Below are 23,469 nucleotides of genomic sequence, written 5' to 3' on the forward strand. Positions count from 1 at the left end.
GCTATATTGCACACTTATTTTTGCTTATCTGCTTTTGAAATTCAAGTATACATTAGGACAAACTATCTTTTCTTTGCTTATATAGTTTTAATGAGTTTTCTATATGTTTTCAAGGGAAATTTTTTATGTCTATGTTACCTATGACAGTTTTTCTTTTCCTTTTTAGCTAAGACTTTAGAATTTTTACCAACTACATTAATATCTGTATGAATGACTAAAGAAATCATTGTTCTTGCAGTTTCTAATTAGTTATATTAAAAAAATCTCAACTTAAAAAAGTACTAATTTTATTTGACCTAATTAATAATTTTATGTTTTTCATACTGAATTTTGCAAAAAAAAAAAACCAACAAAAAAAACAAAGCTGCTATTTAGAGGTTTGGGCTTTTCTGGTTGTGTTTATGTTCATATTCACAGGGGTTTGTGTCGTTGACTTAGGTACCAAGTTTTAATTTCCATTTCAGTTCTGCTAAATAATATGAGGAATGACACAGAAAGAAAGTCTTAAGCTCTGTAGATAAAGATCACCTTTTACTCTCTCTGTTCCCTCTTTTTTTCTTTACTTTCAATTAAAAAAAAATTTCCTGGCAAGAACCTTGAAGCGAATACATATATGAAGGTGATCCCCCAAAAAACTGGAATTATTTTTTGAAGGATGGCTCCCTTGTAGTATAGGCTTCCCCCTTTAGATAAGTCTTCTAGAACACATCTGCATCAGTGTGTCAGCTAGAGTTGTGAGAGGCTACATTCGACTTAAGTGAATTTTTCTTGGAGATTCTTTCAACTCATTTACTGATTTCATGATGGGTGATTTATGAATGCACCTGCCCTCACCGTGCTGAGTATTCAGCAGTTTTTGACCAAAGACAACATGACCCCTGTGCCCCACCCTCCCTATTCACCCAATCCTGAGAGACTTTTTTTGTTTTCTGGAGGAAAGAAGTCCTCAGAGGTGAAACAAAAAATGGCAGAAGCACTAAAACTGTTGAGTGCAAAACTGTTTTGAGCAGTGGAGAAAGTGTTTTGATAGGTTTATTGTATCAAATGGTGAGTGCTTTGAAGGTGACTGAAGTTTAAACATGTAAGAAGAAGTACACAATTTTTTATAAATAAATTTCGGGTTTTTTGGGGTTCCCCTCTCATATAGCTTATTTTTATAAACTTGTGGAGGTGGTAGTTCTCAAAGTGTAGTCCATGGACCAGCATCCTTATCCTCACGTGGGAACCTGTAAAAATGCAAACTCTCAGGCCCACCCCACATTTAGTAAATCAGACTCTGCCAACTATCAATGTTTTTGTTTTGTTTGTTTGTTTTTGAGTCAGGGTCTCACTCTGTCACTTTGACTGGAGCACAGTTGCATGATCACAGCTCACCACAGCCCCAAACTCCTGAGCTCAAGGAATCTTGCTGCCTCAGTCTCCCAAGTAGCTAGGACTATAAGCGAGCACCACCACACCTTGCTAATATTTTTTTTTTTGTAGAGACAGATCTCACTATGCTGCCCAGGCTCATCTCAAACTCTTGGGCTCAAGCATTCCACTCACCTTGGCCTCCAAAATTGCTGGGATTACAGGTGTGAGCCACCAGCATCCAGTCAATCAGTGTTTTTAAACAAGCCCCTGGGTGATTTTGAAACTCCCTAAAGTTTGAGAATTACTGGTTTATTGCATAGAGCAAAGTTGAACTATACCAACATTGTTATTTGTAAATAAGACAATTGTGTTGCTTTTTTCTGCATAGGTCTCATTGGTTAGCTTAACTGCAAATGCCTTGGGTTACTCAGAACTTGGTGCCATCAAATCCCTCAGAACACTAAGAGCTCTGAGGCCCCTGAGAGCCTTATCCCGGTTTGAAGGAATGAGGGTAAGACCAAACGCTTCAGAATTTTTTGGAATCATCATTGAGAACAGACTTTGTGCCTTAGAAATAACAGGTTTATGGAATGTGCCTTCTACATTCATATTGACAGAGACAATCAATCAAAAATAATATTTCTCAGATGTCCATAATACTTGGCACATTTGAAGGTACTCACAGAGAATAATGCCTGAGTGGCTGTTTCAAATGAACTAGATTTGCACTTGGTTGAAAATTATAGGTTACGCAGGCTGCTGATCTGAATCAAGATTAAGTTATGTTCACTCCATTTATAAATGTGCAGGAAATCCTACTTGCTGTAATTTAAAAAGACCAAATCATGACTCATCATTTCTTCACTACTCTGCATAATGTACTTCGAGCCTTCTGAAGTTCGAATTTGCCTTTCAATTTTCAAACACAGGCTGAAATGGCTAAAAAGTAGGTCAACTGTAGAAATCTAACACTCATTTAGAAAGGTGGTACAAAGAAACAGGAAAGAATTTGAGCTGACATTTGTCATCCCCTGGGGCACAAACCTGAGACCACATGTCCTCACCTCCTAAAGAATGATGATGCCCTGTCTTAGTGGTTTTAGCTGTTAAAAGGTGCTTTTAGAAAATGATGCTTTTTGTGATATATGACAATAGCTACTTAGATTTGAGCTGCATGTTGCAAACACAACCAGAGACGAATGGTGTGTGTAGGTGTGTTTCTGTGTGTGTTTATCTATGTGTGGCTACACAGAGAGGAATTGTTAGCTGTTAAATTCTTTTTACTTTACCAGTTTGAATCATAGTCTTTGCAGTAGTAGACTTAATAAACAAAGGGTATCAAACTTCTAGTACTAGAATAATTTTTTGTGTTTTCTGTGCAGAATTTGGTCCCCAATTGTTCTCTTTTAGTCTCAAAATTTGAATAGAAAATTGTACAGTTTGTATAATTTTTAAAAAAAAATTGTGGTGTTCACATGATGGCCTTACTCCTATACCCATATCCCTATTTGTACTCTTAATTATTCTTGACTTTTTTAATTTTAAATATGTGGTATTTATTAGTTCCATTATTTGAGGAAAATTTGCAACATGTATATTCTTACCTCTTGAAAAAATATTCTATAACATTTATTTTTTACTCTTGTGAATTATAATTTAAAAATCTTAGTTGGAGCAACCAGAGTCTAGTTTCTATGCACCATTCACTTTGAAACAGATGTTTTCTATCATTTGGTGGCTATTTTTTAAGTAATGTTTAAAAAATAAGCAAATGTTGGTTGTTGGCTTTTCACTTATTTTTCCTTCTCATTCTGTGCCAGGTTGTTGTAAATGCTCTTCTAGGAGCCATTCCTTCCATAATGAATGTACTTCTGGTTTGTCTGATCTTTTGGCTAATATTCAGTATCATGGGAGTGAATCTCTTTGCTGGCAAGTTTTACCACTGTATTAACTACACCACTGGAGAGATGTTTGATGTAAGCGTGGTCAACAACTACAGTGAATGTAAAGCCCTCATAGAGAGCAATCAAACTGCCAGGTGGAAAAATGTGAAAGTTAACTTTGATAACGTGGGACTCGGATATCTTTCGTTGCTTCAAGTAGTAAGTAAACACTTTATTATTCTTTGTGATTGATAATTAAAATGAATCTAAAGTTCTTCCTCACAATGAGACATCCTCTCATACCTGTTAAAATTGCTGTTATCAAAAAGACGAACCATAACAAGTGTTGGTGGAAATGTGAAGAAAAGGGAACCCTTGCACTTGTTGTAGGAGTGTAAATTAGTGCAGCCATTACAAAAAGCAATATAGAGGTTCCTCAAAAATTTAAAAACAGAACTATCATAGGACTCAGTAATCCCATTACTAGGTATCTGTCCAAAGGAAATGAAATTAATATATCTGAGAGAGATATATACTCCCGTGTTCACAGCAGCTTTCTTCACAGTCGCCATGGTATGGAATAACCTAAATGTTGCCAGAAGCTGTGGGGTAGGGGAAGAGAGATGGTCAGAGGATACAAAATTTCAGTTAGACCGGAAAAATAAATTCTGGAGATCTATGGTATAGCATGTTGGCTATAGTTAATAACAATGTATTGTATACTTGAAAACAGCTATGAGAGTAGATTTAAGTTTTCTTATCACAAAAATAAATATGTGAGGTAATGCATGTTTATTTGAATTAGCCATTTTACAATGTATACATATTTGAAAACATTTTGTACAGCATAAATACATACGGTTGTATTTGTCAGTTAAAAAATAAATGAATGGGTCGGGCACAGTGGCTCAGGCCTGTAATCCCAGCACTTTGGGAGGCCAAGGAGAGAAGATTGCCCGAGCTCAGGGTTTCAAGACCAGCCTGGACAACTTGGTGAGACACCGTCTCTACAATAAATCAAAAAATTAGCTGGGCGTGGTGGCGCACGCCTGTGGTTCCAGCTGCTTGGAAGAATGAGGCGGAAGGATAGCCCGAGTCCAGCAGGTTAAGGCTGCAGTGACCATGAGCAGTATGCCACTGCTTTCTAACCTGGGTGACAGAGTGAGACTTTTATTCACAAAAAAAAAAAAAAAAGAACTTTAAAAGAATGTAAACAAAAATACATATACTTTTTAGGAATACTATATAGATGCAACATACCAAATGAAAAGAATAAAATAAAATTCTTCTTCAGTGTTTGCAGATACTTTCTTGGGCTTGTCTTCCTAGATTCCTCCTTATGATACTTAACTATCTTATCTACAAAGTTTGTGGTGTCTCAGACTCTGCATTAGGTGGCCTAGCACAAGTCCTTTGTTACTGGAATTTCTAAGTACCCATTGTCCTCCCCTCCTCCCTTCCTGCTCTGAGCAAAGTAGAAGTGCTGGGAGGTGGAGTTGGGGTTGGCTGGAAAGGTATGTGTGTGTGGGTAGATTTCTAAATTCCTTCTCAAGTATCAGGCAGTATCTAAACCCTTTCAAGTCTCCCTCTACCTACCCAAACTTTACCACCGTTGTAACGAGACCCCACCCACCTTCCTACTCTCACAGGGACTCCCACACTGTTCCTGTAGTCTTGCCTGCTGGTTGAACACTTTCAGATAGGAGATTTGCTCTCTTACAAGTAAAAGTCTTCCTATCAAGACTATTATGTCTTCTATAAATTCATAAGAATTATTTAGCTCCTCAACTGACCACAGTATATCACATCTACTGGCTCCTGGAGGTGAACCATCTACACAACTCTCAACACTATGAGAATAGTCAGAGGCAGGACAAAGCCTGTGGCACTAAGGAATTGAAAAGGTGTGAAAGACATTTGTTTTCAGAATTACTGTGTCCACACAACACAAAAGACATATTTTAGGAGAGTAAATACTATAGAATGTATATTTGTTTTCAGATTAAGAAACTGCTACCTCTTATAGAATAATTTCCTCAAAATAGTATGCTCAACAATATAAAGGAGATTTTCAAGAGTAAACATGCATGACTGGTGATTGGTAATAATGCCATTTAGAAGACAATAAGTAGAAAAACAGCATTAAGATAAATGATGCAGCCTACTTTTGAACTTGTCTCCTGCTGATACCAAATACATGAAATCCTTTCATCAAATTGTACGTTTTATTCTTACAACCATATCAGAGTAAAAAATTATGGATATTGTTTTTATGATAGCATATTGTTATAGTAGAGCAATATTTAATTATAAATGTTAAATTTGCATATAAAGATGCTACGGGAAAATATAAAATTGAAGTATTTTCAATGCATGAATTATAAAGCATTTCCCAAAGAGTTTAAATACTAACTTCAAACTGTTTTATGTACCTATGTTTGAATACAGGTCAGATTATCTTGGTCAATTATTCTGTTCCTTAATTTATTTTCTAAAATTATAATTTGGGGAAAAAATGAAATGTTATAATATTTTTTACAGGCCACATTTAAGGGATGGATGGATATCATGTATGCAGCTGTTGACTCAAGAAATGTAAGTCTATTTTAAGGGAAATTGTTTAATTTGAGCAAGTGACTATTTCCACAGTATAGTAATGTAGTGATAATGTCAGTAAAATAAAACGATGTGCTCAACTTATAGGATAATTTATCTTTTAAAAATAAAATATTTAATCTTATATTAGTGCTCTCAAAATTTGATTAGGATGGCTTTTTTCTTTTTACTCGTGATGAATATCTTAACATATCTTTTCTAATATTTAGCATGATACAAAAATTTATTGACTGTATTTTTAAAATGAGACATTTTATTTTTGGCCCTGATAATCTAGGCCATTTGTGCATCAGAAGTCCTCACAGATAATTTTCTTCATCTGTAATAGATTTCCTCCAGCTTTTGATCTTCCTTGTAATAGAAAGGATATGACTAATGGTAGGGACAGAAGAGAAAACAAGCAGGATACCAAATAAACAAAATCTTAATAGTGTTCCTCTCTAGAAAATGAGATTAAGTGGTAGAAGGGAAGGACTTACATAATCTACCTTAGCACTTCAGTATTTTGACATTTTTTCTACAATTTTCATTAATTTCTCATTAATGAAGAATGAGATCACATTTTGGAAAAAAGAGATTGATTTTTGGTATGCCAAGGGATGGTAGTAAAGCTCAAAATGCCATTTCCCAAGTATCAGCAATTAGCTTTTGGAATGAAGTATTCCTGAAACTATTTTTTTCTATTTTATAAAAACCGGGAGAGAGATAATGCTAAAAGCCCTGCATTGCACTTCTGTAAGTGCTGTCAGGAATTTCAGTTATGAGCTTTTTCTGAATAATAATAATAATATTGCTATTATTATTATTTATTATAGCTCACTATATTAAGGAATTTCTTACATTATCTCATTTAATCCTAAATAACAACTTTATTATATAGGTCCTACTAACTCCATTTTACAATTAAATCGAAGCTTGATGCATTAAATGGTAGAACTTGTTATTTGAACTCTGACCACAAACAATGATTCATAACCCCTTTCTACAGTAGTTTCCTACTTTTAATTCATTCATTCAAAGTTCTCTCCACCTTCCTTATCAACAGTTTATATGGCATACAATGTATTTTCAGTTTCTTCCTTAGAAAGACTTATTTTCAGACTCAGCAGACTGCTACAAACTCCTCAGCATTCAAACACATTACAAAAGATGAAATCCAAATGGGCACTAAAATTATAAAAGTTGCTGGCTCTTATTTTCATTGTATATTGCATCAGAGAAATACAAATTTAAACCAAAATGAGACATTGTCTACAGACCTACCAGACTGTCATTACTAAGAATACCTGACAATGCCAACCAAGTGCTACCAAGGATAAAGAACAATAAAAACACTCATACAATGTTGGTAGGAAAAAATAGATAAATATTCCTTTAAAAACAAATCAGCATGATCACATTACTTGCCAGAGTTCAGGACATTATTTAGCCCTGCAATTCTACTGTGAGCAATATATTCTATAGAAACTTATGCACATGGTTAGGATAATCTGTACAAGAATGAATATAACCTTTTTTTGCACTAGTAAAAACTTGTAAACAACTCAAAAATAGTAGAAATGAACAAATATTATATTTATTAATATATATATTATATTATATAGTGATGGAAATGAATGAAAACAGCCATCTACAGCCATCTACAGCCATGGGGATGAAACTTAAAAGTATAACACTGAGCTAAAAAAAGAAAAAAACTAAACACATACTATGATTTTATGTATATAAAGTTCAAAAATTTATAAAACTAAGTTTATTGTTCAAGAATGAATACTCAGATGTTAATTCTAAAGGAAAAGCAAGCTCATAATTACCACAAAAGTCAAGTTAATGATTACTTCTAGGACAGATATTAGAGTTTATGTTTGAGAAGGATACACTTAGAGTTTCTGAGATCCTAACAATGTCCTGGGTTGTGGATTTTACTTTATAAGTATGTATTACATTTTACATGTATGTGTTATGCACTTAAATGTATGTGTATTATCTTCCATTTTGTTTAAAAAGGTACTTTTATATCACTGTTCACTAAACGTACATATACATAAATAAAAGTTGCATAAAAATGAATTGTCCTGTAATATTTCTCACATTTTTTATTTTACCCTATTTCATTAGAAAAAATATTATTTTGATCATGATCCTCTATATTGATTTCACAACACAATGAGTCATAAACTGCATCCATTATCACCAGTGATTGGTTTACCAAGTTGGTTAGAACAATGTCCTGTAAGGCCTGAACTACAGATTTACAGCCAAAGCTCAGAACAGCTTTCTCACATTTTTCTAATTAAAAATGAACTAGGCAGCCGGGCTCGGTGGCTCAGCCTGTAATCCCGTGCCTTTGGGAGGCTGAGGTGAGTAGATTGCCTGAGCCCGCGGGTTCGAGACCCGCCTGGGCAGCGAGACCTCATCTCTACAATAAGTCAAAAAATCAGCCGGGCGTGGTAGCGCATGCCTGTAATTCTGGCTACTTGGAAGGCTGAGGCTGAAGGATAGCCAGAGCCCAGCAGGTCGAGGCTGCGGTGGCCGGGAGCGGCCACTGCACTCCAGTCTGGGCGACAGAGTGAGACTCCAACTCAAAAAAAAAAAAAAAAAAAAAAGGACTAGGCTGGACTCAGTGGCTCAGCCTGTAATCCCAGCACTTAGGGAGGCCAAGGAGAGTGGATTGACTGAGACTGGGGGTTCGAGACCAGTCTGGGCAACTTGATGAGACCTCATCTCTACAATAAATAAAAAAATTAGCCAGGCTTGGTGGTGTGTGTATATAGTTCCAGCTACTTGGAAGGCTGAAGCCAAAGGATCGCTTAAGTCCAGCAGGTAGAGCTTGCGGTGGCCGTGAGCATGCCACTGTACTCTAGTCTGGGCAACAGAATGAGACCCCGACTCAAAAAAAGACAAGGGAGGGTATCTTTGTTATAGAAACAGTGCCTACTGAATAGGATAAAGCAATAAACTCATTTATTTTCAGAAAGAAAAGATTCTACCAATATGCCTATATGCAGACATACTATATTGATTCTAGCCTATCTAAAGAAATGTGTAATATATAGCAAATCCTTCCACTGAGTAGTTTACTACTGACCAGGCATGTTCTGAGCACTTTTTGTATGTTCATATGTGTAAACTTCACAACTACCTTATGAGGTTTCAGTTCTATTATTTCTCTTTTACAGTTGAGAAAACTGAGGCAGAGAAAGTAAATCTTAGAGGTTTTAACATGGAATAGTATGCCTCTAAGATCTCTTCTATATGAACAGGAAATCCTTGATTTGCATACCGTATTGGACAAAATTATTTATAATCACACAGACTTTTCTACAAGTCATTTTGTTTTCCAAATTCAGTGAATAGTCTTATAGGACTCTTCAATACATGTGTTAGATTTGAAGGTTGAGAAAATCTGTTTAACGTTTGATTTATTTTCAGTCCAGGGATTAAACCATGCCTAGAGAATTGAAAATTAACTGATGTGCTTTTTATGAAACTAGTATTAGATCTAATAATTACCCTTCTTCATATTTTGTAGGTAGAATTACAACCCAAGTATGAAGACAATCTATACATGTATCTTTATTTTGTCATCTTTATTATTTTTGGCTCATTCTTTACCCTGAATCTTTTCATTGGTGTCATCATAGATAACTTCAACCAACAGAAAAAGAAGATAAGTATATTAAAAGTTCATATTTACTTAAAAATGTGAACTAATATGTCACACTGTTTTCTTTAGCCTCCCAATGCAATCAACAAAAGAAAAGAATATAACATTCATAAATTATTTTGAGAGATTTAATAAGCTGTAAGCGTCTAAGCAATTAACAATTCAGATAGCACGTTTTGAAATTTTTAGTCTAGAGAAATGATTGACTGATATGGTATAATTTATATATTAAATATATGTATCACCATAAACACAGATCTTAGCAACATTAGAATGAAATGTGTGAGCCAAGTTTCACATGATTACTAAGGTAGGTTTTATAGCCAGTAATGAACAAGATTTTAACAGATTTTGCTTTCATTTCTTTACTTTGGAGGCCAAGACATTTTTATGACAGAAGAACAGAAGAAATACTACAATGCAATGAAAAAACTGGGCTCAAAGAAACCACAAAAACCCATACCTCGACCTGCTGTAAGAATCGCATACTTTCATTGCCAGTTAAAGCTATGTTATCGATCACTTTCACAGCCCAAATTGCCAGAAACTAGTATTTTTGTAAATTTGCAACACAAAGTTTTAACTTAACAATGTGACTAATTATCCTAAATAGCCTATGTGTGTTTTATATATATATATATATGTCTAAATTATATAATATATAAACATACAAGAAATATATAAATAAAAATTTCAGACTTAAATGTCAGTATTATCCCACAAACTGATGTCATTGAGAGCTTTCAGTAATGTAGAGAAAAAATTACATATATACACATACACACACATATAATGTGAAAATATTGAAGGTTCCCAGAGTGCAGCAGGGGCTGATTGGAATAATTGGTACATTTAACTAGGTCCCATTTGCATTTTGTCTAGTTCTGCAGATTGAATGAAACCATGAATAAAACAGGTTTTTTTTCTAGTTAAAAAAGCCAAACTTTATTATTTTCCCCTACTATCTTGTGCCTAAATGAGATGATATCAAGCTTTCTATGACCTTCTACAGCTCCTCTAATTGTATATTTGCCAGTGACTACTGGTTCTGTTCGGCTGCTGCAGGGTATTGTTGTCAGTAGAATCCCTAAGTTTTTCTATCAATCCTGAGGGAATGATTCCAATATCAAACCTCACAACTCTCCCTTCCTCCAGCATATACATGGTGAAAGGTAAGTCAGTGTTCCCAAGGAATTTTGAATCTGTTGGTAATAATAGAAAACTGACCACGATCAAGTGTGTACTTTGTAGTCAGCCAATAGCTCAAAGAAAGTGAGTAACTATATTGGATAAAACATAAAGTATGTGTACAATTTGAGCCTAGTATTTAGGAAATGTAATTTGAATGGTGGAAAGAAAAGCAGAGGACCTCTCTTATGTGAGAAAATGTGTACTCGATAGTCATGGAAATAAGTATATCAGTGGAAAAGAGTGATGTATTTGAATTAGTGAGTAGTACAAGATTTTCTGGGCTAAACAAGTCAAGGTTACCACGAGTCTGAAGAAACTGATCTTAATTAAGCAATGCAAACACAATATAGTTAAGAGAACAACATTGTAATGTGAAGCAAACGAGTTTTTAGACAGTCTAACTCAGAGACTGGTCTGGGAGGATGTGAGAGACAAGATAACCCTGAGCCATAGTCAAGAAGACGAGTCTATAATGTGGGACCATGCCCACAGGACTGGAACTAATTCAGGATCTAATTGAGTCAATAAGAGGACTCAATGGGAGGAGGCAGTTATAGACTATAAGAAAAGAGGGAGGATGTGTAGATAATGGAGACTCTAAAACAGTTGATGTTTTGTGAATTTATTGGTTCTGCCTATGTCACTTGAAGTCTTATTGGAAATACTGGAAATCCAGTCTTAGATCCTATGAGATGTACAGACTGAGATAAAGATTTTAGGAGATAAGGATTTTGTCAGAACAAACTCAGTTGAGCTCTGTAGCACAGAATCCTTTTAAAAAAAATAAGGAGAATAGAATTTTTGAAAAAGTCCTGATCATGAAGCCTTGGGTGTATCACCAAATTATAGGCAGGAAGAAAATTAATCAGAGGAGATTAAAAGTATTACTATATATCAAATGACATATAGTTTTACCTGAGTAAGGGTAGGGAAGAATGGGAAAAGATCAGTACATTTAGCTAGAATAGTATCCGTGAAAATTTGGCAAATTAGGAAGTAAACTGGTAAAATTAATTCATTAACAATATGTACCAGGTACTATACTAAGCATTTGGGATTAAATATTGAACAATGTAGAGTCTAGTTAATGCAAAATATAGTAACCACATAGTCAAACTAACCGATGGAAATATCTAAGAAGGAAAAGATACATTTGGTTATGAGAACTGAAAAGGGGGTAGGGGGAGAGGGGAGAAAACTGATTGACTAATCAGCAAAATTAGGGAAGGCTTTATTAAAGTAATGCATCCACTGAAGAACAAAGAATTGGAAAGTACCAATAGCCAGAGTGGGATGAGAAGAGCTCTGTAGACAAAGAATGCACATGTGAAGATCCTTAGGTAGTAGGGCCAGTAGGACTGGAGTGCCGAGATGGGGGTTCATTGGGGACATGTCAAGAATAAAGAGGTAAGGATGGGCCAACCTTTTCTGGGCCTCATAGGCCATGTTCAAGGGTTGTTTTTACCTTAAGAACAGTGGAAACCATTGAAGGGGACCTGGCCGGTTTGCTTTTTTTGATGATCGCTCAATCAGTTTGACACAGGCAGCGTGTATATATTGTAGACTTGTTTTGGAGCTATTTCAGAAATCATAGATGGCCCGAGCCAGAATGAGGTGGAGATGAATAAAAGTGAATAGGTCTATGAGCTGTCACTGTTATGACATTTCAAAGTTTGTCTATTACTTGAGTATGGGAACTGAAAAGGGAACCAAAAGAATGGCTGATGAATTACTGCTTTGCACAACTGGATGACTAGTGGTGTCAGGCAGAATCTGAAGATGGAACACAGTGGTGAGAAAGTTTGAGATGCTAGTTTATAGAACTTGGTAACCAAAAGTAGAGTGAAAGAGGGAGGGAGAGGGGAGAGGAAGAGAGATGAATATTTAGAAGTAGTAGTAAAATAAAATTTTCTTGAGATTGAGACATTAGGTTTAAAGCAAAGCAAAAGGAGTTCTGGAAAGGAAAAGACTGAAGAGGGAGGGAATACATATGGAATAAAGTTGCACAGGATGTGGAACAAGAACACAGTGATCTAGGTTAGATTTAGAGAGAAAAGGGGACTGAGTTCTCTAATGAATCTGAAGCAATATATGAAGAGAATGTGGTGGCTAGGTGCAGTGGCTCACACCTATAATCCCAGAACTTTGGAATATCAAGGTAGAAGGCTTGCCTGATCCCAGGACCAGCCTAGGTAACATAATGAAACTTTATCTCTACCAAAAAAATTAAAAAATTAGCCGGGTCTGGTGGCAAATGCCTGTATTTTCAGCTACTTGGGAGGCAGAGGCTGAAGAATTGTCTGAGCCTTGGAAGTGGAGGCTGCGGTGAGCCATAATCATGTCACTGCACTCTAGCATGGGTGACAGAGTGAGAGAACCTGAGGGGGGCGGAATTAAAACAAGAAAAGAAAGTGGAAATCAAGTTGATATGAAATGCAAAAGAAAATAGAGGAGTATCTTTACATTATATTCCCCCAAAAGCAGTAAAAACAGACGGCAAGAGAATGGAACATTTCTGAGAAGTTTGGAATTATTCTGGGAGCAAATGAGGAACAAAGGATTGCTAACTGTTAATCTGAGGGCAACAGTGAAGTTAGAGAACATAAATCTTTGATGAACAAAACCTTCAGGGTTATACATCTTCTTCCAGCACACTTGACACTCTAGGATTTAAATTGGAGACAGCAATCAGTGACTCGAGATTGATGTTGTACATTGAGGTATCCTGTTGGAAAACTATATGGGCAGAGAATCTGAAGAGCTTTTTCTGGGTCATGCTAATATGAAAACTAAGACTAAAATGTTGCTTTTGAGATATTTTGAACTTGCTACACCCAGGGACTATATCTGTGAGGAAAAAAAGAGTGACACTGCTGTGCCCTTTAGTAGCCTCCAAACAAGTGGAATAAAGAGAAAGCTAAAATAAGAGTAAACCACAAGGAATATAATGTGATAAATTTTATAATCGGTGAAAGAACACAGTTTACTGAGAGCACAGAGTGCTTAAAACTGAGTTAGAATTCACCAGACAGAGAAGGGGTAGGGGATGTGTGTTTCAGACAGATAAGGTAAAATTATAGAGTAGAACCTACATATGTTACCAAGAGTGGGTAGATAGGAAGTATCAGATTGGTGGAAATAAAGGGAACATGCCAGACTTGGAAAGGTAAGCTGAAGTAAGTAAGAACTGAGAAGGAAGGATTTGAACTAGAAGTAGACAAATTAGGTTGAAGGAGGTCCTGGAGTGACAGATCCAACTGAAACAATAGAAGTCCAGTCTAGCAAGTCAAATATGAATTCAGAGAAAAGAGTAAAGCAACATAGGACAGGTAGTGTTTGAAGTACAAACATTTCAACTAGAAGTAGGATAAGCCTGGCAACAGGGAAAGAATACTAGTATGAAGACCCTAGACCAATAAAAGTGTCAGGATCTGAGGAAGCAAGCCATGAAGTGTATAGGTAGCCGAGTACTGGTGGTTCTATTTCAGAAGATAGACATAACCCAGCAGAGGTAAGTCAAGACCCGAGTCTTGGAGTGTCTGAAATGCCAAACACATCCAGGCAAAATGGAATAAAATGTGAGCCAATGATCAGAACTGGTTTACAAACTCGGGACTTAACTTCATAAGCAAGACATAAGACTGGTAAGTAATTAGAAATAAGGTCCAAATTGACTGGGGCCAAATATATCCATGGTGAACTATAATTATTTAAAAGATAATTTTATTCTTAGAGAAGAGTTACCCACAGTCTCCACACAGATTTCCCTGATTTTAATATCTTACATAATCATACGTTGTTATCAAAACTAAGAAATTAACCTTAATTCCATTAAATGAAGTATAGAACTTAATCAGATTTTACCAGTTTTTCCATAATGTCCTTTTTTTGAACTATAATTTTTGAAACATCTTCTCAGCTGAACTTTAAGATGGAATTCAAGATGCTGTAGCTTTGGTGAGAGAATATAAGGTCAGAAACCAGAAAAAAAAAAAAAGCATAAGAGGAAAACCTAGAAGAGTAATTGTTTATTAGTTCTTGAAAGTTAAATGTAATACTTCACTCTAACAAATGTAATAAAATGATTTATTACAGTGGCAAATATTTACTAACTGTCCATCATATCATGATGATATTCTGAGCATTATGAACATAAAAGGTGGTTTTTAACATAGAATCACTTTATAAAATCTGGTATAATGAATAATATAAATTTTAAAATATTTGTTGGAGAAGAGTTGGATATTATGATACACAAAATTTTCTTTCAAGTGTAAAACAAACAGTGTGTGTTTTTATAAAAGCTATATTTTCATAATTGCTTTGTTAAAATCAGATAAGTTGAATTTTTTTTTTAAGTTTCTAAGGGAGCTTTTACATATTATTTGTTCCAGAACAAATTCCAAGGAATGGTCTTTGATTTTGTAACCAAACAAGTCTTTGATATCAGCATCATGATCCTCATCTGCCTCAACATGGTCACCATGATGGTAGAAACTGATGACCAGAGTCAAGAAATGACAAACATATTGTACTGGATTAATTTGGTGTTTATTGTCTTGTTCACTGGAGAATGTGTGTTGAAACTAATCTCTCTTCGTTATTACTATTTTACCATCGGATGGAATATTTTTGATTTTGTGGTGGTCATTCTCTCCATTGTAGGTAAGAATAGGTGCTTTTCCTCAATTAAAAAAATCTATTAATAAAAATGTGTGTTAAAAACTTGAGTTTTTTTTTCACTACTCTTTATTATCATTTATCCTGAACTTCCAAATTAAAATCTAATAGTTTATTCTTTAGTTTGTCATTTTCTCTAATAGCATGCTGTGCATGAAATAATGTATAAAAAAGGAACATTATTTTTAGCTTTCATGTGTCATCTTGTTTCATCTCAGAAGACAATAACTGCAACTTTGTCATAATATTCCTGTATGGGTCATACTCTTGTGATATTGACTTGAACAGACAACTCATATGCATGTATGCATGAATCATTAGAAGTAGTTACATAATCCATTAATATGATCTTTTTGATAATTGGGATAGTGTCTGTGAGCTTTTATATACATAATCACACATTGGGTTCAAGTAGTTTTCTATTGTTTATAATATTTCTCTTTCAAAATACACATTTTGTTTAAAAATACAAAATAAATGCACACTCATTAATATATAGTAAATATTTATATATAGGATATTAAATAGGTGCTGTAAGTAAATATAAGAAGATCTAAGACAAGACAAGGCTCTGCCTGTTTGAGGAAAAGGAGCTTATACATGGACAGAAATATAGTATACTACTTTCTCTGGTAGAATAGAACATTGTAACAATGTGCCATTCCATTTGATCCTCATATCAATGCTCTAAGGTAATAATATTGTCATTAAGAGATGGGATTTGGGGCTCATACAGCTCTAACCTGGAGCTTCCCTATTTCCGCTACTCACCTGCTCTATGACCTAGGGCAAGTTACCTCAGCTCTCCAATTTCTAGTTTTCCAAGGAATATTTCTATAAAGTGTGGTAAGGATTAAATCAGATTATGTAAGTAAATGCACTTAGCACTGTACCTAGCATGAAGAAAAGATTCAGGAAGTGTTAAGTTTAACAACAAAGTTGATATTATCACCATTTAGTCATGCATACAATCAAGAGCCAGAATTCAGTCCCAAGTGTGTCTGTCTCAAAGCCTATATTTTCTTCTGTACATATTCCACCTCCTCGCAAATAAATATTAGGGCTAGTATTTTGTACATATAAACCAATCTCTGTGTTCAGCTGTCATATACCTCCTGACATCTTTAGACCATCAGGGGTTAAGTCACTCATCTGATAGATGCTTTTCTTGAACCAGAAAAAGTGACCATTAATATCGTCATTTAATAATAGGTGTCAATATTATAAAACCAAACATATCAGTTTCGTGTACCTGAACAAATATTGTGAATTATTTGCATATATATGCATATACCTAATTCTCCTGTTCACATTTTATAAAACTAGGAAGCACTTACAATGTAAACTTTCATTTATTGCTATTAAATATAACATTATATTTATTCCTCATTGGTTTTCCATAGGTATGTTTCTCGCTGAGCTAATAGAAAAGTATTTTGTGTCCCCTACCCTGTTCCGAGTGATCCGTCTTGCCAGGATTGGCCGAATCCTTCGTCTGATCAAAGGAGCAAAGGGGATCCGCACATTGCTCTTTGCTTTGATGATGTCCCTTCCCGCGTTGTTTAACATTGGCCTCCTGCTCTTCCTGGTCATGTTCATCTACGCCATCTTTGGAATGTCCAACTTTGCCTATGTTAAGAGGGAAGTTGGAATCGATGACATGTTCAACTTTGAGACCTTTGGCAACAGCATGATCTGCCTGTTTCAAATTACCACCTCTGCTGGCTGGGATGGGTTACTAGCACCTATTCTCAACAGTGGACCTCCCGACTGTGATCCTGAAAAAGATCACCCTGGAAGCTCAGTCAAGGGAGACTGTGGGAACCCATCTGTTGGGATTTTCTTTTTTGTCAGTTACATCATCATATCCTTTCTGGTTGTGGTGAACATGTACATTGCCGTCATCCTGGAGAACTTCAGTGTTGCCACTGAAGAAAGTGCAGAGCCCCTGAGTGAGGATGACTTTGAGATGTTCTACGAGGTTTGGGAAAAGTTTGATCCTGATGCCACCCAGTTCATAGAGTTCGCCAAACTGTCTGACTTTGCAGCTGCCCTGGATCCTCCTCTTCTCATAGCGAAGCCAAACAAAGTCCAGCTCATTGCCATGGATCTGCCCATGGTCAGTGGTGACCGGATCCACTGCCTCGACATTCTATTTGCTTTTACAAAGCGTGTTTTGGGTGAGAGTGGAGAGATGGATGCCCTTCGAATCCAGATGGAAGAAAGGTTCATGGCATCGAACCCCTCCAAAGTCTCTTACGAGCCCATTACAACCACTTTGAAACGCAAGCAAGAGGAGGTGTCTGCTATTATTATCCAGAGGGCTTACAGACGCTACCTCTTGAAGCAAAAAGTGAAAAAGGTTTCAAGTATATATAAGAAAGACAAAGGCAAAGAAGGTGATGGAACACCTATCAAAGAAGATACTCTCGTTGATAAACTCAATGAGAACTCAACTCCAGAGAAAACCGATATGACGCCTTCCACCACTTCTCCACCTTCATATGATAGTGTGACCAAACCGGAAAAAGAGAAATTTGAAAAAGACAAATCAGAAAAGGAAGACAAGGGGAAAGATATCAGGGAAAGTAAAAAGTAAAAAGAAACAAAGCATATTTCATTGCGTGATCAATTGTTTACAGCCTGTGACGGTGATGTATTTGTGTCAACAGGACTCCCACAGGAGGTCTATGCCAAACTGACTGTTTTTACAAATGTATACTTAAGGTCAGTGCCTATAACAAGACAGAGACCTCTGGTCAGCACACTGGGACTCAATAAACTGGAGAAACAGTATCGACAGGAGGTTTCTATTTTCACAACCAGCTGACACTGCTGACGAGCAGAGACGTAATGGCTACTCAGACTATAGGAACCAATTCAAAGGGGGGAGGGAAGTTAAATTTTTATGTAAATTCAACACGTGACACTTGATGATAGTAATTGTCACCACTGTTTATGTTTTAACTGCCACATCTGCCATATTTTTATGAAATGTGTCTGTGAATTTATCACTTTTCTTTTTAATTCACAGGTTGTTTACTATTATATGTGACTATTTTTGTAAATGGGTTTGTGTTTGGGGAGAGGGATTAAAGGGAGGGAATTCTACATTTCTCTATTGTATAACTGGATATATTTTAAATGAAGGCATGCTGCAATTCTCATTCACACATGAAAAAAAATCACATCACAAAAGGAAAGAGTTTACTTCTTGTTTCAGGATGTTTTTAGATTTTTGAGGTGCTTAAATAGCTATTCATATTTTTAAGGTGTCTCATTCAGAAAAATTTTAACGTGCCTGTAAATGTTCCATAGAATCACAAGCATTGAATAGTTGTTTTATTTTTACATAACCCATCATACGTACATGTATATATGTACATATGTATGTATATGTGCGTGTATATACATATATATGTATACACACATGCACACACAGAGATACACACATACCATTACATAGTCATCCAGAGTCCCAGCAGCATGACTATACCATTTTTGATAAGTGTCCTTTGTCATAAAATTAAAATATCCTATCAGTCCTTTCTAAGAAAACTGAATTGACCAAAAAGCATCCCCACCACCACTTTATAAAGTTGATTCTGTTTTTTTCCTGCAGTATTGTTTAGCCATCTTCTGCTCTTGGTAAGGTTGACATAGTATATGTCAATTTAACAAATACAAGTCTGCTTTGTAAATAGTAATTTTACCCAGTGGTGCATGTTTGAGCAAACACAAATGATGATTTAAGCACAGTAATTATTGCATCAAATATGTACCACAGTAAGTATAGTTTGCAAGCTTTCAACAGGTAATATGATGTAATTGGTTCCATTATAGTTTGAAGCTGTCACTGCTGCATGTTTATCTTGCCTATGCTGCTGTATCTTATTCCTTCCACTGTTCAGAAGTCTAATATGGGAAGCCATATGTCAGTGGTTAAGTGAAGCAAATTGTTCTACCAAGACCTCATTCTTCATTAAGCAATAGGTTGCAGCATACAATGAAGAGCTTCTTGCTTTTTATCCTTCCAATCTTAATTGAACACTCTATGGTGTAAAGCCCGACTGTATAAACATGTTGCAAGCTGCTTAAATCTGTTTAAGATATATGGTTAGAGTTTTCTAAGAAAATATAAATACTGTAAAAAGTTCATTTTATTTTATTTTTCAGCCTTTTGTACATAAAATGAGAAATTAAAAGTATCTTCAGGTTGATGTCACAGTCACTATTGTTAGTTTCTGTTCCTAGCACTTTTAAATTAAAGCACTTCACAAAATAAGAAACGAGGACTAAGATGCAGTATAGCTTTCTGCTCTTTTTTTAAAATTAGTACTGTAAACTTGCACACATTTCCATGTGAAACAAATCTAAGACTGAATCCAATGTTTATTTGCTTTCAAATAGTAATGCCTTGTCATTGAAAGAGGCTTAAGGAAAATAGGTTGATATTCTTGACATTGCTTGAATCAGATGTTTCCACCTAGTCTTTTTATTCAGTAATCATCAGTCTTTTCCAATGTTTGTTTACACAGATAGATCTTATTCTTACTGACCCATATGGCACTAGAATTGTATCAGATGTAATATGGGATCCCAGCTTTTTTTCCCCCATCACAAAACCAGATAGTGAAGTTATATTACCAGCTACAGCAAAATATTTTGTGTCTCACAAGCAACAACAAATGTAGATTCTTTATACTAAAACTATTGACTTGTAGTGTGTTGGTGAAATGCATGCAGGAAAATGCTATTACCATAAAGAACGGTAAACCACATTACAATCAAGCCAAAAGAATAAAGGTTTTGCTTTCGTTTTGTATTTAATTGTTGTCTTTGTTTCTATCTTTGAAATGCCATTTAAAGATAAATTTCTACAATGTAAAAATTATCTGGAAAAATAAATGTAAAGAATACTCATGAAATATAATAACTCATCTTTAAATTTTTTCATGGAATGGAAACTAATTAAGAAGAGTGTATTGGTTAACTAATATTGGCCAAAAACCGAGATATGGTATCAGGTAGAGTAGTGGAAAGTTACAAAAGTTAATAAAAAATTGACTAACGTTTTAAGTTGTGCATCCTTTCTCCTTCCTGTCTACCAATTGTTGTTTTATTTTAAATGTTTCCATTTCAGTTTCTTTCCTATGTGTTCTTGATCTACTTTCTATCTATGCTTCCATTCTTTCCTTGGGATCTCAGTATTTTTCATTGAGGATATTCTTCTTGTTTCTTTTCTATTCAACAAACATCTTGTTGAACTACAGTTCATAAATAACTAATCTGGGCACTTAGAACCTTAAAATTTTGCTATCACCCTACAGAGTTTACATAGCATCCTTATATTCATTTTTACAATTTTCTTGACAAAAATTCCAAGGAAGTTTAAAGCCCAACTCTTCATAATATATAAACAAAATTCCCAAATGACACAGATTTGATTTTCTCATTTTATTACATATACAGTTTGAGGAATGTTTCTCAACTCTGATTACATATTATAATCCCCTGAGAAAAGAAGATGCCAGTGTGTAGAACAAGACCAGACCAATTGAACTATATCTCTTGGGGAGACTTAGGCATCTATTGCTTTTAAGGGTCATCAATGATGCTGATTCATACTGAGATTGAGATCCAATAAGTTAGGGTCTCCTTGCTCAATAGGAAAAAAATATTCAATAGGAAAGGCAACTGCCCCTTTCAGAGCTTCATTACATAACTCATCATGCACAAAATGAGGCTTCTAAGAGGATGACTTTTAGTGTATTTACCTTATAGAGTGAGAAATTGACATTGATCCATTTATACTAGGGATTGTCTTTTCGGACTATAGTTGGTGGAAAGGGAATTCTATTAAAATAGTTTAAGGAGTTAAAAAAAAAAATTGCACACACACACTATGGCACTCCAATCCACCCTAGTGTAGACTGGGTGGGCTGAGTATGGGTGTGGTCTAGGTAACTGCATAAATCTACAACCACAACATGTCCCTCCTCCCCCTGTCCCACCCCCAGCCCCACCCCGTTAAATCCCACATGCCGTGTTGCATGAGAACCATTTGTATCAATGAGAGGCAGCTTACGGGGGCCAGTCAAAAAACATGCTTTCAAGTTGTCATTATCAACTCACATATCTAGAAAGGAAAGATTCCCATTCTCAACTTCTTCATTCTTGGGGCACATCTCATGATCACTTGCTTTCTTGAGCTCTGTGTAATATAGACAAATTTAAAAAGTTCTCTTTTTAAAGGGAAGGAAGGGAAGGAGGAACAGAAACTTCAGGGAAAAGTAGGGGAGTATAAATAATAGGAGGGTATGTTTTATAAATTATCTTGTGAAACAAGTCTGTTGTTAATACCTGCAGCAATAGTAAGAGAAGGGGGAAGAAAAAATGTGAGAGAAGGAAATATTGCTTAGTTGTCAAAATGTTAGATCTGCAATGCAAAAATGATTCTCTCCCTCCTTTTTTTTTTTTAAGAAAAAAAATGCCAGTGTAAATTTCATGAATAGTGAGGTTTTTTTCCTTTTCATCTGAATTAAATACATATTTGAGTGTCTACTCTATATCAGCATTTGTGATAGGAGCTCAGAGATCAAAGGTGAGCAGTTATTCAAAGGAAGGTTGTAGCCACAGGTGAAGACACTTGAAAGTCATGCTGAAGGATTTGGAATGGATTCTTCTGGCAAACAGGAGCAATTACCTCTGAGGGTAGAAGGAGCAGTAAAATCAGATACATCTGTACTAATTTAATGTGGTAGTCATATGACTACACTGCCCATTTTTTGCTAGAATTTTACAGATAACCCAATTTCCCATTCATTTAATTTTAAAGATTTCTGTGTTCTTAACTTTTAGTACAGTGTCTATGTTTTGTTAGTACTCTTTCTGAATAATTTGTCAGGTTTTAGTATCAGATAACACTGACTTCAAAAAATAAGTTGGAAAGCGTTTTTTTTCCTGAGTGTCTGTAAGAGTGAGATTATTTCTCTTTTAAATATTGATAGAATTCACCAGTAAAGCCATCTGGAGCTTGAGTCTTTGTGGGAAAGATTTTAATGAAAGATATTAACTTCTTCAGCAGGTATGGGACCACTATTTTTTTTTTAAACTTGACAAGTTGCATTTTTCTAAGAATTTGTTCATGTAAGTTATTGTTATTGTTGTTGAATTTACTTCATAAACTGTTCTTATTATCCTCCTGTTATGCTTTTGTGGCAAATCTAGTCATATTTTTTCTTTCACTTCTAGTACTAAAAGTGTGTAATTTATCTCTTTTTCTTAGTCAGTCTATCTAGGTGTTCTTTAATTACATTAATGTATTTAAAAATCCAGCTTTTGGTTTGTTGATTTTTCTCTATAGTTTTTCAGTTTTCTATTTTACTAATTTATTTTCTTTTCATCTCTACTACCATAATTTTTATTTTCTTTCCTTACTGCATTGGCTGAATATTCATTAAAACATTGAAGAAATATGATGAGAATGTTTCGTTTTGTTTTGTTTCTAGTATGAGGGAGGGAAAAGTTTTCAAAATTCACTATTAAGTATGCTGTTTGGTGTAGATTTTATAAAATAGAGACACCCCTTGTCATCTTAAAGGGGATCCCTTCAGTTCCTAACTTTCTAAGATTTTTTTTAAAATTATGACTAAATATTGAATTTTATTAATTTTTTCCTATGCCTTATTTAGATAATCATATATCATTTTCTACTGTATTCTGATATTGTGATAAATAATATTGATTGACATTAGGATGCCAATCCTAATTATGTTCCTGGAATTGAATCAAATTTGGTCACTTGCCCTATCAAATATTTTTTTTTTTTTTTTTTTTTTTTGAGTTAGAGTCTCACTCTGTCGCCCAGACTGGAGTGCAGTGGCCGCTCCTGGCCACCGCAGCCTCGACCTGCTGGGCTCCAGCGATCCTTCTGCCTCAGCCTTCCGAGTAGCCGGAATTACAGGCGTGCACTACCACGCCCGGCTGATTTTTTGATTTATTGTAGAGATGAGGTCTCACTCCCCAGGTATATATTGATTTATTTGGTTTTCTAATATTTTGTTTCATATTCCTACA

At 35.3% G+C, this 23,469-nt stretch overlaps 1 protein-coding gene across 1 annotated transcript in view; it reads left to right on the plus strand.

Annotated features, from left to right (window-relative positions):
* The window catches only part of SCN2A (sodium voltage-gated channel alpha subunit 2), a 138,318-nt gene extending 117,849 nt beyond the window's left edge, over nt 1-20,469 (plus strand). The window contains exons 22-29 of the mRNA XM_021713178.1: nt 1,742-1,864; nt 3,174-3,455; nt 5,778-5,831; nt 9,385-9,522; nt 9,889-9,993; nt 15,105-15,375; nt 16,794-17,978; nt 19,661-20,469. Coding sequence (XP_021568853.1) covers nt 1,742-1,864; nt 3,174-3,455; nt 5,778-5,831; nt 9,385-9,522; nt 9,889-9,993; nt 15,105-15,375; nt 16,794-17,978; nt 19,661-19,689 — 2,187 coding nt within the window. The 3' untranslated portion in view covers nt 19,690-20,469. The remainder of the gene's footprint in view (nt 1-1,741; nt 1,865-3,173; nt 3,456-5,777; nt 5,832-9,384; nt 9,523-9,888; nt 9,994-15,104; nt 15,376-16,793; nt 17,979-19,660) is intronic.
* Nucleotides 20,470-23,469: the final 3,000 nt, after the last annotated feature.

The sequence above is a fragment of the Carlito syrichta genome, unplaced genomic scaffold, assembly GCF_000164805.1.
Source record: "Carlito syrichta isolate Samal-C Ts95f unplaced genomic scaffold, Tarsius_syrichta-2.0.1 Scaffold304334, whole genome shotgun sequence".
Classification (NCBI taxonomy): Eukaryota; Metazoa; Chordata; class Mammalia; order Primates; family Tarsiidae; genus Carlito; species Carlito syrichta.